Source organism: Rana temporaria, chromosome 7 (genome assembly GCF_905171775.1).
Source record: "Rana temporaria chromosome 7, aRanTem1.1, whole genome shotgun sequence".
Taxonomy (NCBI): Eukaryota; Metazoa; Chordata; class Amphibia; order Anura; family Ranidae; genus Rana; species Rana temporaria.
Genome location: NC_053495.1, coordinates 93,980,171 through 93,994,124, shown reverse-complemented (window position 1 = coordinate 93,994,124; position 13,954 = coordinate 93,980,171). Strand labels below are relative to the sequence as shown.

The following is a 13,954-nucleotide window of genomic DNA, read 5'->3' as shown; positions in this document are numbered from 1 at the left end:
GCCCTGGCACTCATACATCTATTTCCCAAAGACAACCTCTGGATATGATGCCAAGCACGTGCACTCAAATTCTTTGGTTGACCATGTCAAGGCCTATTCTGAGTGGAACTTGTCCCGTTAAATTGCTGTATGGTCTTGGTCACCGTGCTACAGCTCAGTTATAGGGTCTTGGCAATCTTCTTATAGCCTAGGCCAGTGGTGGCGAACCTTGGCATCATGGAAAATGTAGTCCCAAAATATCTGGTGTGCCAAGGTTCGCCATCACTGGCCTATGCCATCTTTATGTAGAGCAAAACATTTTTTTTCAGATCCTCATAGTGTTCTTTGCCATGAGGTGCCAAAAATATTTACAAATATGTGAGGGGTGTACTCACTTTTGTGAGAGACTGTACGTACAGTTCAGATGGGGATCGCAATCTTGGACTCCTCTTACTGCCTTTCTCTACCTTTCTTTGCCGGAATGCCACGGCACCCTGGTTGAGAAAGGCTGGTCTAGTACACACATCAGGTTTGATTAAATTTGCTTGCAACCTTTGCTAAGCATTGCGACTTGCCACCTGCCACTGTCAGAATTTACAGATCAGCAGCTTTAACCACGATCAATGGAAAATTTTTCAACATGTCATTCGACAAAAGTTGATAAAATAATCGACTTCTGTCGAACACGGGAGCCCACACGGAGATTAAAACATTGAACAGTGTGGCCAGCTTTAGCCTCAACATCTGTGTGAATTAACTCTAGGAGACCTATGTGCTCAGACCAGGGCCCAGATTCACAAAGGACTTACAACGGCGTGACTCCACGTACGCCATCGTAAGTCCGAATGTGCGCCATCATATCTATGCGCCTGATTCTTAGAATCAGTTACACATGAATTTTGCCTAGATACGAGTGGCGTAAGTCTCATACGCCGTCGTATCTTGGGGTGCATATTTATGCTGGCTGCTAGGGGCGCTTATGTATATTTCCGCGTCGAATATGCAAATTAGCTAGATACGCCATTTACGTAAGGCGTCTGACCGGCGTAAAGTTACCCCTCATAAAGCAGGGGTAAGTCATGTTAGGTATGGACGTCGGAAATGCCCGAACAGCGTCGTATTTTACGTAGTTTGCGTAAGTCGTCCGTGAATGGGGCTGGGCGTAGGTTACGTTCACGTCGACTAAGCATTGAACGGGCGTAATTTACTTTGAAAATTTGACGTGATACTGAGCATGCGCCGTTCGTTAAGCGCGTCATTTACGCGGGGTCACGAATCATTTACATACAACACGCCCCCTACCAGCCTAGTTTGAATTAGGCGGGCTTACGCCGGCCCATTTACACTACGCCGCCGTAACTTAGAGCGCAAGTTCTTTCAGAATACGGGACCTGCCGCTCTAAGTTACGGCGGCGTAGTGTATCTGAGATACGCTACGCCCGCTTAAAGATAGGCGCTTCTTTGTGAATCTGGCCCCTAGTCTTTATACTATTATTACATTTATCGGATCTGACGTGCTCTTTTTTGCAAGCTATTGTTCATTTTGAATGTGAGCATAGTACCTTGCCAGCAAACATGCTAAACTAATAATAAAAATGATGGAGTCAACATTTCATTTACTTTATAAGTAAAGGTCAGCTAATACCCTGGCATTATAACATGCATTTTTTTATCTCCTCCAGGTAAATATTGACCACAAAACAAGAGAACTGATCTCCCAGAAAATGTCACAGCCAACAGTTAATTGTTTTGATGATGCTCAGGAACTTATCTTGTGCCTTATGGCAAAGGACTCATTTCCTCGTTTTTTAAGGTCAGAACATTATAAAGAGTTGATGAAGAAGCAAGAAAATAATGGACAAAAAAGGTGGTTATCCTTCTAATAATGAATGTGTCACCATACAGTGTAATTATTAAATAATTTTACTAGTCAGTGTCATTTAGAACAATGTATTTTGAAAAAACATTTAAATAAACATAATTGTCAGTATTGTGTCTTGTTTCATTTATTTTTTTGTAAAAGTAGTTTTTTAGTTCAACATCCCTTGTTATTGCACAAATCCTGTTGGCGTTGCAAATTCTCCATTTCTAAGAAAGTCAACACCTGACAATGTTTGCCAATAGGCAATGAGGATTAGCATTTAAACAAAGTTTGTAACTACACAGATTATTATTATTATACAGGATACAGTATCTCACAAAAGTGAGTACACCCCTCACATTTTTGTAAATAATTTATCATATCTTTTCATGTGACAACACTGAAGAAATGACACAAAGTAGTGAGAGTACAGCTTGTATAACAGTGTACATTTGCTGTCCCCTCAAAAATAACAACACAGCCATTAATGTCTAAACCGCTGGCAACAAAAGTGAGTACACCCCTAAGTGTCAAAATTGGGCCCAATTAGTCATTTTCCCTCCCCAGTGTCATGTGACTCATTAGTGTTACAAGGCGCCAGGTGTGAATGGGGAGCAGGTGTGTTAAATTTGGTGTAATCGCTCTCACTCTCTCTGACTGGTCACTGGAAGTTCAACATGGCACCTTATGGCAAAAAACTCTGAGCATCTGAAAAAAAGAATTGTTGCTCTACATAAAGATGGCCTAGGCTATAAGAAGATTGCCAAAACCCTTAAACTGAGCTGTAGCATGGTGGCAAAAACCATACAGTGGTTTAACAGAACAGGTTCCACTCAGTAAAGGCCACATGATGGTCGACCAAAGAAGTTGAGTGCAAGTGCTCAGCTTCATATCCAGAGGTTGTTTTGGGGAAATAGATGTACGAGTGCTGCCAGCATTGCTGCAGAGGTTGAAGGGGTGGGGGTCAGCCTGTCAGTGCTCAGACCATACGCCGCACACTGCATCAAATTGGTCTGCATGGCTGTCATCCCAGAAGGAAGCCTCTGCTAAAGATAATGCACAAGAAAGCCCACAAACAGTTTGCTGAAGACATGCAGACTAAGCACATGGATTACTGGAACCATGTCCTGTGGTCTGATGAGACCAAGATAAACGTATTTGGTTCAGATGGTGTCAAGCGTGTGTGGCGGCAACTAGGTGAGGTGTATAAAGACAAGTGTGTCTTGCCTACAGTCAAGCATGGTGGTGGGAGTGTAATGGTCTGGGGCTGCATGACGTCTGCCGGCACTGGGGAGCTCTAGTTCATTGAGAGAACCATGAATGATAACATGTACTGTGACATACTGAAGCAGAGCATGATCTCCTCCCTTCGGAGACTGGGCCGCAGGGCAGTATTCCAACATGATAATTACCCCAAACACACCTCCAAGACGACCACTGCCTTGCTAATGATGCTGAGGGTAAAGGTGATGGACTGTCCAAGCATGTCTCCAGACCAAAACCCTATTGAACTTTTGTGGGGCATCCTCAAACGCAAGGTGAAGGAGCGCAAGGTCTCTAACATCCACCAGCTCCTTGATGTCATCATCAAGGAGTGGAACCAATGGCAACCTGTGAAGCTCTAGTGAACTCCATGCCCAAGAGGGTTAAGGCAGTATTGGAAAATAATGGTGGGCACACAAAATATTGACACTTTGGACCCAATTTGGACATTTTCACTTAGCGCTGTACTCACTTTTGTTGCCAGCAGTTTAGACATTAATGGCTGTGCGTTGAGTTATTTTGAGGGCACAGCAAATTTACACTGTTATACAAGCTGTACACTCACTACACAACATTGTAGCAAAGTGTAATTTCTTCAGTGTTGTCCCATTAAAAGATATAATAAAATATGTACAAAAATGTGAGGGGTATACTCACTTTTGTGAGATACTGTATACTGTATCTAGCACCAACAGTTTGTAGAGTCCTTTATTATATAAAGAGACAGCACAGTTACAGTACAATTCAATACAAGAGGGTTAGGAGGACCCTTCTGCTTGAGAGAGCTTACAATCTGCTTAGACTCCATACCAGTGCCAATGGAAAGCAATTTTTAATGCGACAGACACTTTTCATTTTACAATTGCCATGTATTAAGATAATAAACACCTGCACTGACTATTACCGCTGAAAGAAGCTGATGAGCTAGAATTTGAGCGTCTGGATTGCAGAGTGAGTGATTTTAAGTCATCGGCTCTTTCTGTAGATCCAGCATACATGCACCCTCACTCTAGCGCTATATTGAAAAAAATGCTATGATAAGAGGTGAAGGTAATTGTGCACTGGTGACAGACATGACTTCACTCTTTCATTATGTCTGTCTGTTAGTTGACTGTCAGTTTGGGAATTCTCGAATTTTGTGCACTAGAGTTTCAGCAGCATAATATTAACACCATCAGCAACTCTGATGAAGGCCTGATACTATAGGGTTGGGCCTCAGTTAGAGCTCTTTGTCCCACCAGGAGACACAGGGGGAATTAACAAAGAGTGGTGCAGGCTCTATTTCTTTGGTATATGGACTGATGTTCCCTGTCGCTACCCCCCCCACTCAGCTAAGATCAGGGGAAAGGAGAAAAGCTCTGCTCATGCAGGGAACTCACTGCACAAACAGTGAAAGGGATATGAGCGGTCTGCTGGCAGCTCACACCCCATATGCCAAGTCCAACCTGGCAGGGATCTGTGGCACTTTTCTATGCTGAAAACTAACAATCTCTTAATTAAAGAGGAAGTAAACCCTGTAGAATATTTATTTGCGTAAAGTTTAACTTGTGTGTCATGTGATATATGTGTCTCTTGCAGAAAAACTACACCTGCAGAGAAGTGCTGAATTTCTTTAAGGATCTTATGCCTTTTTAACCAGAGTATTTAGACCCTTCACATTGTATGTTAAGAATTTAAGTTTAATCATATTAAATATCTATTATTCTTTTCGCATCTTTTGCTCTCCTTTCGGGTGGGAGCTTTTAGCATAGAGGGACATAAAAAAGGGAGATGAGACAACAAGTTATCTGAGGACTATTCCTTTTCCCCACCCACCCCTCTCTCCCTCCCCTTTCAAATCAACCCCCCTCCCTAAATCCTTTGCCCAATTCCTGTCTTCCATATTCTAGTAGTTTATGGCCACATTCTGGCCTTTGAACCGGTAGTAGTCCCAAGTACCTTCTGTCCACCATAGTTCTTTTTTGTCTCATGGTAAGACTGAGGCCCGAGTGTCCCGTCATTTTTAATGTATCCTACCTGCTGTCTGTTTACTGTCCTTTATTTCTTTGTATTTTTAGACATTTTTTCCATTGTTCCCCTTCTACAGATATTTGTAGTTCTAACCTATTGCAAAACTCTTGTAAGTCTTCAGGGTATCTGAGTCTTGCTGATGTACTATTTGTATGTCCTACCAGGCATGCAGAAAAATACCCGTTATATTTCATATTCTTTGTCAGCATCTGTGAAAGCAATGGTCTAAAGAGTCTCTTTCTTGCCAAAGTTTCATGAGCTACATCTACAAATATTAAAACCTTTTCTCTGTTATGTGTCAGTGATGATATTGCTCTCATCTTCTCCCAGATTTGTGCTTTGTTTTAATAGAACTGGAATCTTACTGTTACATCTCTTGGGGCTTCTGCTCACACACTTTGAGGTTTTCTGATCCTTTGTACTCTTTCTATTTTCAATAGTTCCTCCATTGGTCTGTCCAGTAGCAGGTTGAACATTTTGTTCATTGTGCTTTTCAAGTCTTCCCTTTCCGCCTCTGGTAGACCTTTGAATCCCTAAATTATTTCTCCTATTCCGATATTCTTGATCTTCTACTTTGTATAGCATTCTCATCCATTCAACTTGCAAATTTTTCACTTGTTTTTTAAGCTTCGTTATTTTATGGGCATGTTTATCCCCTCTGTATCCTCTACTCGAGCCAGTATATGGCCCAGATCTCCATGTAATGCTGCGGTTTCCGTTTTTATAGAATTTTATCATTTTGCAAACATATCTGTTATTTCTCTTTTTGTTGGCATTTGGGAGCTGGCTCCTTGTTCCTCCTTTCTTGTGTCAGTGTCACGGTCAGTTCCCAAGTCCTCTCTTGATTGATTTGAGGTTTCTCTGAGCGAGTGCCTCATATGCTTTGCTTCACTCTTTCCTGAAACTTTTTTAACCACTTAAGGACCCCTTCACGCCGATATGCGTCGGCAGAATGGCACGGCTGGGCACAAGCACGTACCTGTACGTCCTCTAAGTGCCCAGCCATGGGGTTGCGAGCGAGCCACCGGCCCGGTCCAAAGCTTCGTGACCGCAGACACGATCGATCGGAGCTGAAGAATGGGGAGAGGTGTGTGTAAACACACCTTCCCCGTTCTTCATTGTGGCAATGTCAGTGATCGTCTGTTCCCTGATATAGGGAAAGACGATCACTGATGTAACACATCCAGCCCCGCCCCCCTACAGTTAGAAACACATATGAGGTCACACTTAACCCCTACAGTGCCCCCTAGTGGTTAACTCCTAAACTGTAATTGACATTTTCACAGTAATCAGTGCATTTTTATAGCACTTTTCGCTGTGAAAATGACAATGGTCCCAAAAATGTGTCAAAATTGTCCCATGTGTCCGCCATAATGTCGCAGTCACAAAAAAAATCGCTGATCACCGCCATTAGTAGTAAAAAATAAAATTATTAATAAAAATATCCCCTATTTTGTAAACGCTATACATTTTGCGTAAACCAATCGATAAACGCTTATTGCGTTTTTTTTACCAAAAATAGGTAGAAGAATACGTATCGGCCTAAGCTGAGGGAAATTTTTTTTTTATATATATATTTTTGGGGGTTATTTATTATAGCAAAAAGTTAAAAATATTGATTTTTTTTCAAAATTGTTGCTCTATTTTTGTTTATAGAACAAAAAAAACAAAAAACAAAGAGGTAATCAAATACCACAAAAAAAAGCTCTATTTGTGGGGGAAAAAGGGACGCCGTTTGTGTTTGGGAGCCACGTCACACGACCGCGCAATTGTCCGTTAAAGCGAAGCAGTGCCGAATCGCAAAAAGGGGCAAGGTCCTTAAAGCGGGGGTTCACCCTAAAAAAATGTTTTTCTTTATCTACCATCCCATACAGCATACTAGCGTCAGCTATAGTATGTTTTTTTTTTTTGCCGTTGTATTTACTGTTTAATCGTCCAGTTTCGTTTCAGACTCCGGCGGGGAAATAGGCGTTCCTATGAAGAGGGGAACATGATTGACGTCTGGCTATGGTGCGTCACGCGTTCCGAAAATAGCCGAAATAGGACTCGGATATATACGGCGCCTGCGCAGTCAGCTCCTAGTCTGTGCGCAGGCGCCGCGGAAGAGCCGAGTCCTACTCCGGCTATTTTCGGAACGCGTGACACGCCATAGCCGGACGTCAATCAAAAAAAAAAAAAAAACATACTATAGCTGACGCTAGTATGCTGTATGGGATGGTTCATAGATGTTTTTTAGGGTGAACCTCCGCTTTAACCTGCATCTTAAGTGGTTAACTTGTTTCTTGTTGTCTCTCTGTTACCGGGCTTCTAGGACTTCCTTTTTGCGTCATATATTTTTTAATTGTGCTAGTATTTGCATTCACTTTTGGCATTTTCACCTTGCTTCCTCTTACGGTTTTACCTCTCATTTTGAATTTCCGCTACAGTCTTGTTAGAATTTGTTTTTTAATACCCACTGGGAGTATCCAATTTCCAAATGTATTTATAGGTATCTTTCCTTGTCTACAAGTACAGAACTATACGGCACTATGGGACAGTCTTTTCTCTTTCTACTTCACGGGACACAGAGCCTTGTTAATTACTTAATGGGTTATAAGTCACCATCAGGACACTTGGACACCCTGATTACAAGAGAAGTTCCCCTCTATATAACCCCTCCCATATGTAGAGTACCTCAGTTTTTTTTGCCAGTGTCTAAGGTGTTGGTCACGGTTAAGAATGTGCTAAGAAGATGCTCTGTTGAGGATCCCTGCGGGTATTTATGAGCCACACAACCGGATCCATCAAAGAAGGCCAGAAAAGAACGCCAAAATGGATGGTACCCGGGCCTCGTGGAAGAGCAATGTTGCCTGTAATGTCTCTCTTGTAGGGCTGGACTTTGGGATCCAGCACTTTGGGCAGGTATTAAAAAATGCCCAAAGGTTTCTGGCAGAGTGCTCTACAGGTCCAGGGAAAAGGCCTCCTTTAAGTAGGAACCCAGAATGTTGGCACAACACAACCGGCCGTGATGGGTGAAGTTTGGATCTGTCTGGTCTTCAGCAGTATCCTGCGGCGGAGATAAGGCAAGCGAAGACAACCCTGAGAAATTCCTAGGGTTCTCTTCTGAGTAGTTGAATGTCTTACCTGTTTTCCCGCCACTAGAGGGAGTAAAGATACATACCTGGTGCTTTACTTACATGCTCTCCAGGATGAAAGCTCAGTGCAGCCGGTCTGTTGATCTGCTCACCTCTTCCACGAAAGTTGTGAGGGGGGGTCCCACGGCGCCCCCTCTGGATGAGCATGGAGCACGCTTCTCACTACGGCTGGAGCAGCAGGGGGAGGGGGCGTGGTTGCCGTCGGCAAAAACGTGGGTATTTTTTAAACCCCAGACGCCAAGAGCTTGGTTAAGTGAAGGGACACAGCAGCTTGTTTGGGGCACGTAAGTATCTTGTGGATTGGATTCATGCATACTAAGACACCAACTCAGCTTTAGGCTGTGCAGATTAGCAGGCATTTGTATATAGCCAGACTAGGCTCAGCAGTAGATGCACCTGTGTTAGTACCTCTGCTTTTGGGCTTAGGACTGTCTCTCTGTAGAAGGGGTTCAGTGGTAGGAAAAAAGGGGCATTAAAGTGTCGCCATCTGGATCTGGGGATTCTAGACATGCCTGCATGATACCATTCTCCCCTGAGAGACCTGAGGTAGCCGCACAGGATGAGCCATTGCCCCATTCAGGCATTGCAGCCTCTTCCCACATTGCAGCTCCTGTATCTGTCACTGAAGGCACTCTAGCAGCAGCATTGGTTGGTTTAGAAGGGAGGTTAGCTGCTTTAATTACAGCATTCTCACAGAAGAGCAGAAAGCGGGGTAGGTTCCCTTCCTCTGCTCTGGGGTCCCTGTCATAAGCCTTGTTGACTCCTCTTCAAGTAGTATTTATCTTTGTGACCTTAACTTCAGTTTGGGTTATATCACACCAAAGGATTTTGTTCTAGAAATTGAGGCAGGTCTTGCTGCCATTTACTGTACAGTAAGCAGGCTTCTACCATGGGTATGTAACCTTATGAGCACAACTCTACCTATGTAAACTTTTTGCATATGCTAAAGAACAAAGCAAAGCAGGCTAATAAGAAGAAAGTAACTTATTAAAAGGGGAACCTAACTTGTCAAAAACTGTGAGCAGACAGTTTTTAATTGAAGAGACATTAATAATGCACTTACAAGCCTGCTCACAGTTTTCTACTAAATGCCTGCTGAGCTTTGCATGTGCAGCTCAGTGTGAATTCCCAGCACACTTCAGCTGTTCTGCAATGACAGACACGCTAATGCACGTATGGGACGATATCACCCTCCACCAGTCAAATTAAGAGTTCGAAAACCTGGCCAGGGACATTGACAGTGGTTGGTGGGGTACATAACAACTGTACCACAGGCTGTTAGTAGATCATTACAAGCCGCACTCCTCAGCACGTGCCTTGCTTCCCAACCAAGGCAGACACGCCTCCCCATTTTTGAGCAACGGGGAGTGTCTGTCTTGGTTGGGGAGCAAGGTGCAAGCCGAGTATGGAGACATCTGGCTTGTAAAGATTTGCTAACAGCCTGCGAACACAGGTCACCCCATGTGGGGATTTGAATCTGGTGAGTGCAACGGAAATTGGGAAGCACAAGGGTACACCAGCACTGCTCGATTGTGTGAAGCTTGAAGCTAGTTTCACCCACTAAATGTACTTTGACAGCTGGCACTTTTGGATGTTTTTTCACTCTTGAACTGATTTTTTTTTTTTTTTTTTTTGGATTCGCCAAATATGCTTTACATTGCTCTTTTTATCACTTTACAAGCATTTATATTACCACTTCAGTACAAGCAGCACCAGACTCACTTCCTCCTCATATCCTTTATCAATATTGAGTTGGCCTACCCTTTGCAGGTATAAACACTTATCGGAAATGCTGTCCACAAGGTTTACGAGTGTGTCTATGGGAATGTTTGACCATTGCTCTAGAAGCGCATTTGTGAGGTCAGGCACTGATGTTGGATGAGAAGGTGCAAATCCAGCCTAAAAGTTTTTGTCTGTTAACACGTTTCATTTGTAGTCTTGCAGCTGAAGTATAAAGCACAGTTACCTTGACTGACTGTTAATTGTCAGTAAGAGCATTCCAATTTAGTGATCTATGTTTAATAATGTTGTCCTGTGTATGTTTTGAAAAACGTATGCACTCCAGAATCAACAGTCTAATGGAAAATGCTGTTGTGTGGAGGAATTGTTTATTTGAAAACCCAAGTCCTGAGCAACAAGCTTCAACAACTTGAAAAGGCTATTGCTCACTGAGCAGAAACTAGCAGGGTCTAATGAAAAAGTAGAAGGATGTGGGCAAGGACAGGATTTCGAAATTTGTCGACCTAAAGGGTTAATAAAGGAATTTTTTTTCCCGTTAAAATAACAAACATATTATACTTTCCTCCACTGTGCAGTTAGTTTTGCACAAAGTGGCCCCGATCCACGTCTTCTGGGGTCCCTCGGCGGCTGTCTCTGGTCCTCCCCGCAAGAACTCACCACATTCATGCGAGAAAGCTCGCATGGTGGCAATTCCCTGCTGGCACGCTTCCGTGATACAGTGAGTGGCTATGGCCATTTGCTGTATCACTCAGCCCTGCCCCTCGGTGCGCCGCGTCACTGGATGCGATTGACAGCAGCGCCAGCCAATGGCTGCGCTGCTCTCAATCCATCCGCTCTAGCCAATCAGCGGCCAGTCTAAGCGGCAAAGAGGATCTCAGGACCAAGCGCGGGGTCAGGTAAGTAAAAAACGGGGGGTGGGGGGCGTCATCAGATGTTTTTTCACCTTAATGCATAGATTGCATTAAGGTGAAAAAAAAAAAAATCCTTTGTATTTGCATACAAATGGAAACTCAATGTCTGACCTCCTATTATATTGTTTTGGTAAACCTGAAGAAAACGTAATAGTGTGTAGGGGGCTTTATAGTCAGAAGAATAGGTAGGGAAACAAATATCTAGGAAGCTACATGTATACAACTTAAAATGTCCCTATCTGGACTCAAACAAAACAGAGATCCGCTTCATAGTAAGAACGGTGTAAAAAGTTTCTATTCATGAGCCTTGTTGACTCCTCTCCAAGTAGTATTTATCTTTGGGTCATACCAAAGTTCTTGCTGCCATTTACTGTACTGTAAGCAGGCTTCTACCATGGGTATGGAAACCTTATGAGCACAACTATCTAAGTATGTAAACTTTTTGCATATGCTAAAGAACAAAGCAAATCAGGCTATATATAGCTGGGAATTTGCACTGAGCTGCACATGCAACAAAGCTCAGCAGGCATTTAATAGAAAACTGCGAGCAGGCTTGTAAGTGTGCATTATTGATGTCTCTTCAATAAAGAGCTGTCTGCTCACAGTTGACAAGTTAGTAACTTATTAAAAGGGGAACCTAACTTGTCAAAAACTGTGAGCAGACAGCTCTTTATTGAAGAGACATCAATAATGCACACTTACAAGCCTGCTCGCCGTTTTCTATTAAATGCCTGCTGAGCTTTGCATGTGCAGCTCAGTGCAAATTCCCAGCACACTTCAGCTGTTCTGCAATGACCGACACCCTGATGCACGTATGGGACGATATCACCCTCCACCAGTCAAATTAAGAGTTCGAAAACCTGGCACCCAGGGACATTGACAGTGGTTGGTGGGGTACGCAACAATTGTATCACTAAGGTGGAGGCGAGCATATGCAGCAGTTTATTTCTGCTATAAAGGAAACAAAGCTCACTCACTTAAAATGTAAGCAAGTATTTACATGTGTATAGAATGTCCGGTTACTGGTAATTTATTTTATTGTGTGTACTCAACTACACCTTTCGTCACTTTTTATTGTTTCATAACTACTGTATCAATAACATGTGTGAATAGCAGGGCTCAAAATTTCAAGTCTTGAGTTACTAGCCAGACCTTAAGAGTTACTCGCCACCAGTTAGCCCACCCTACCCCGTCCCACCCCTAATTTTGCCTCTAAATTACAGCGAAATTATAACCCCCAGCATTGGTGTCAGTGGATGCTATAATACCTCCCAGCATTGGTGCCAGTAATAATAACCTCAAAAACAGGTATCAGAGGCTGCGGTAATTACCCCCAGCATTGATGTCAGTGGACATCATAATAACCCCAACACTGGCATCAGAGGACGCATTAGTAACTCTCAGCATTGAAGTCAGTGGACACATTAATAACTGCTAGCACAGGTGTCAGTATTAAAGCGGAGTTCCACTCAAAAGTGGAACTTCCACTCCTCCGATTCCTCCCCCCTCTGGTGCCACAATTGGTACCTTTCTGGGGGGAGGGGGGACAGGATGCCTGTCTTTCAAAAATATCCTTTCCCACTTTTGGGAGCCTACACTGCTGGGTTCCCTTACCCGCAATGGCGTCAGCAGCACCTGACAGCTGATGGAAACATCAGCTGTGGTGCCGACATCACTGGACTCCAGGACAGGTAAGTGTCCTATTAAAAGCCAGCAGCTGCAGTATGTGTCGCTGCTGGTTTTAATTTTTTTTTTTGGGGGCAGACCACCACTTTAATGTACCCCTCTCCTTCTACGTTGGTGGCATTGAAATGTAACCCCTCCCATGACACCCCCAATGTGGGGGGAGGGGGGTTAACGTTCACTGACATTACCAAAAATGCAGAAGGGGGCGGTGGGTTAAAATGTCACTGCCATAGAGACCAATGCAAGGTGGGGGGGGGGGTTAACTTTCACTACCACTGACCTCCCTTCCACACCCCCACCTGCATTGGTAATGCTAACACCTTCCTCAATTTCTGCCTGTTCAAGTGTCATTGCCCTAACGCTATGGTGCTGGACAGGGAGAAGGAGCAATCAAACAAGCAGTTAGCTGAGCTTACCTCAGCACACACTCGTTCCTGATAAGTTCACATCTCTTTCAGGAGTGCAGGGAGGTGGATGGGTGGGCAGATCAGGCAGATGGGCGGGCGAGTGGGCGGGTCAGCAGGCTGATGATTCAGGCAGGTGGGCGGCATCTCAGAAGATTGCTGCATCCCCATCCCACCCACACAACAAGCAGCCAGAGCCTGAAACTGCCAATCACAAAGCTGGAGAGGGTGGAGCAAAATCCTCCCTCCAACAGCCATCGGAGCCTGCACTGTGTGATAGGAGTGACGGCAGCGTCACTCCTATCATTCAGGCAGCTGAAGAGCACAGCACAGTGTCACTCATCTGCTCTCAGCGCCCCCTCTCCACTCGCCCCCCACCAAATTTTAACTCGCTAAATGCGACCAGGCGAGTGAACATTTTGAGGGCTGGTGAATAGTATAACAAATTAAAAGGAGACGTAGAATGGAAAAAAAAAAAACTAACAAGTGAAAAGCACCATACAGCATAAAACAGCTTCTGGGGATTACAGGAGTACAGTTTGTTCTGCACTTCTGTGACCAGTTTTCAGCCGACAGCAGGATAATGTCCACTGATGTCACAGAGCCAAGTCCCGGCTCTGAAAAGTTACCGACCATACGGTCAGGATCCGCGCCGACGTCTGGACTGGCAGCTGGCTTGGCCTCTCAGCGAGTCGCAGAGAGCCTGAACCAGCCGCTCCCCCTCAGAGCTCCAGTGAGCGCTCAAAAGGGCAAGGCAAAGAGGAGTGACTGACTGTCACCAGTTCTCTGCTCAATGAAGGCTGAAAACAAAGTGTTTAGCAGTCCTTGATAACTCAGTTCTCATTTTTAGAGCTGGCAAGGGACATATGCAGCATCGGATCGATGCTGCATCCACCTAGGCAAAAATAAACATGCTTTTATATATATTTTTTTAATAGAAGCCTATACTTTTAATAATTAGAGCAG

The 13,954-nt window shown here is 44.0% G+C and overlaps 1 protein-coding gene across 1 annotated transcript in view; it reads left to right on the top strand.

The window, feature by feature from the left end:
* RGS21 (regulator of G protein signaling 21) overlaps positions 1–1,960 on the top strand; it is a 74,542-nt gene extending 72,582 nt beyond the window's left edge. Inside the window, exon 4 of the mRNA XM_040359673.1 lies at positions 1,662–1,960. Within this exon, the coding sequence (XP_040215607.1) occupies positions 1,662–1,862 (201 nt within the window). The 3' untranslated portion in view covers positions 1,863–1,960. The remainder of the gene's footprint in view (positions 1–1,661) is intronic.
* Positions 1,961–13,954: the final 11,994 nt, after the last annotated feature.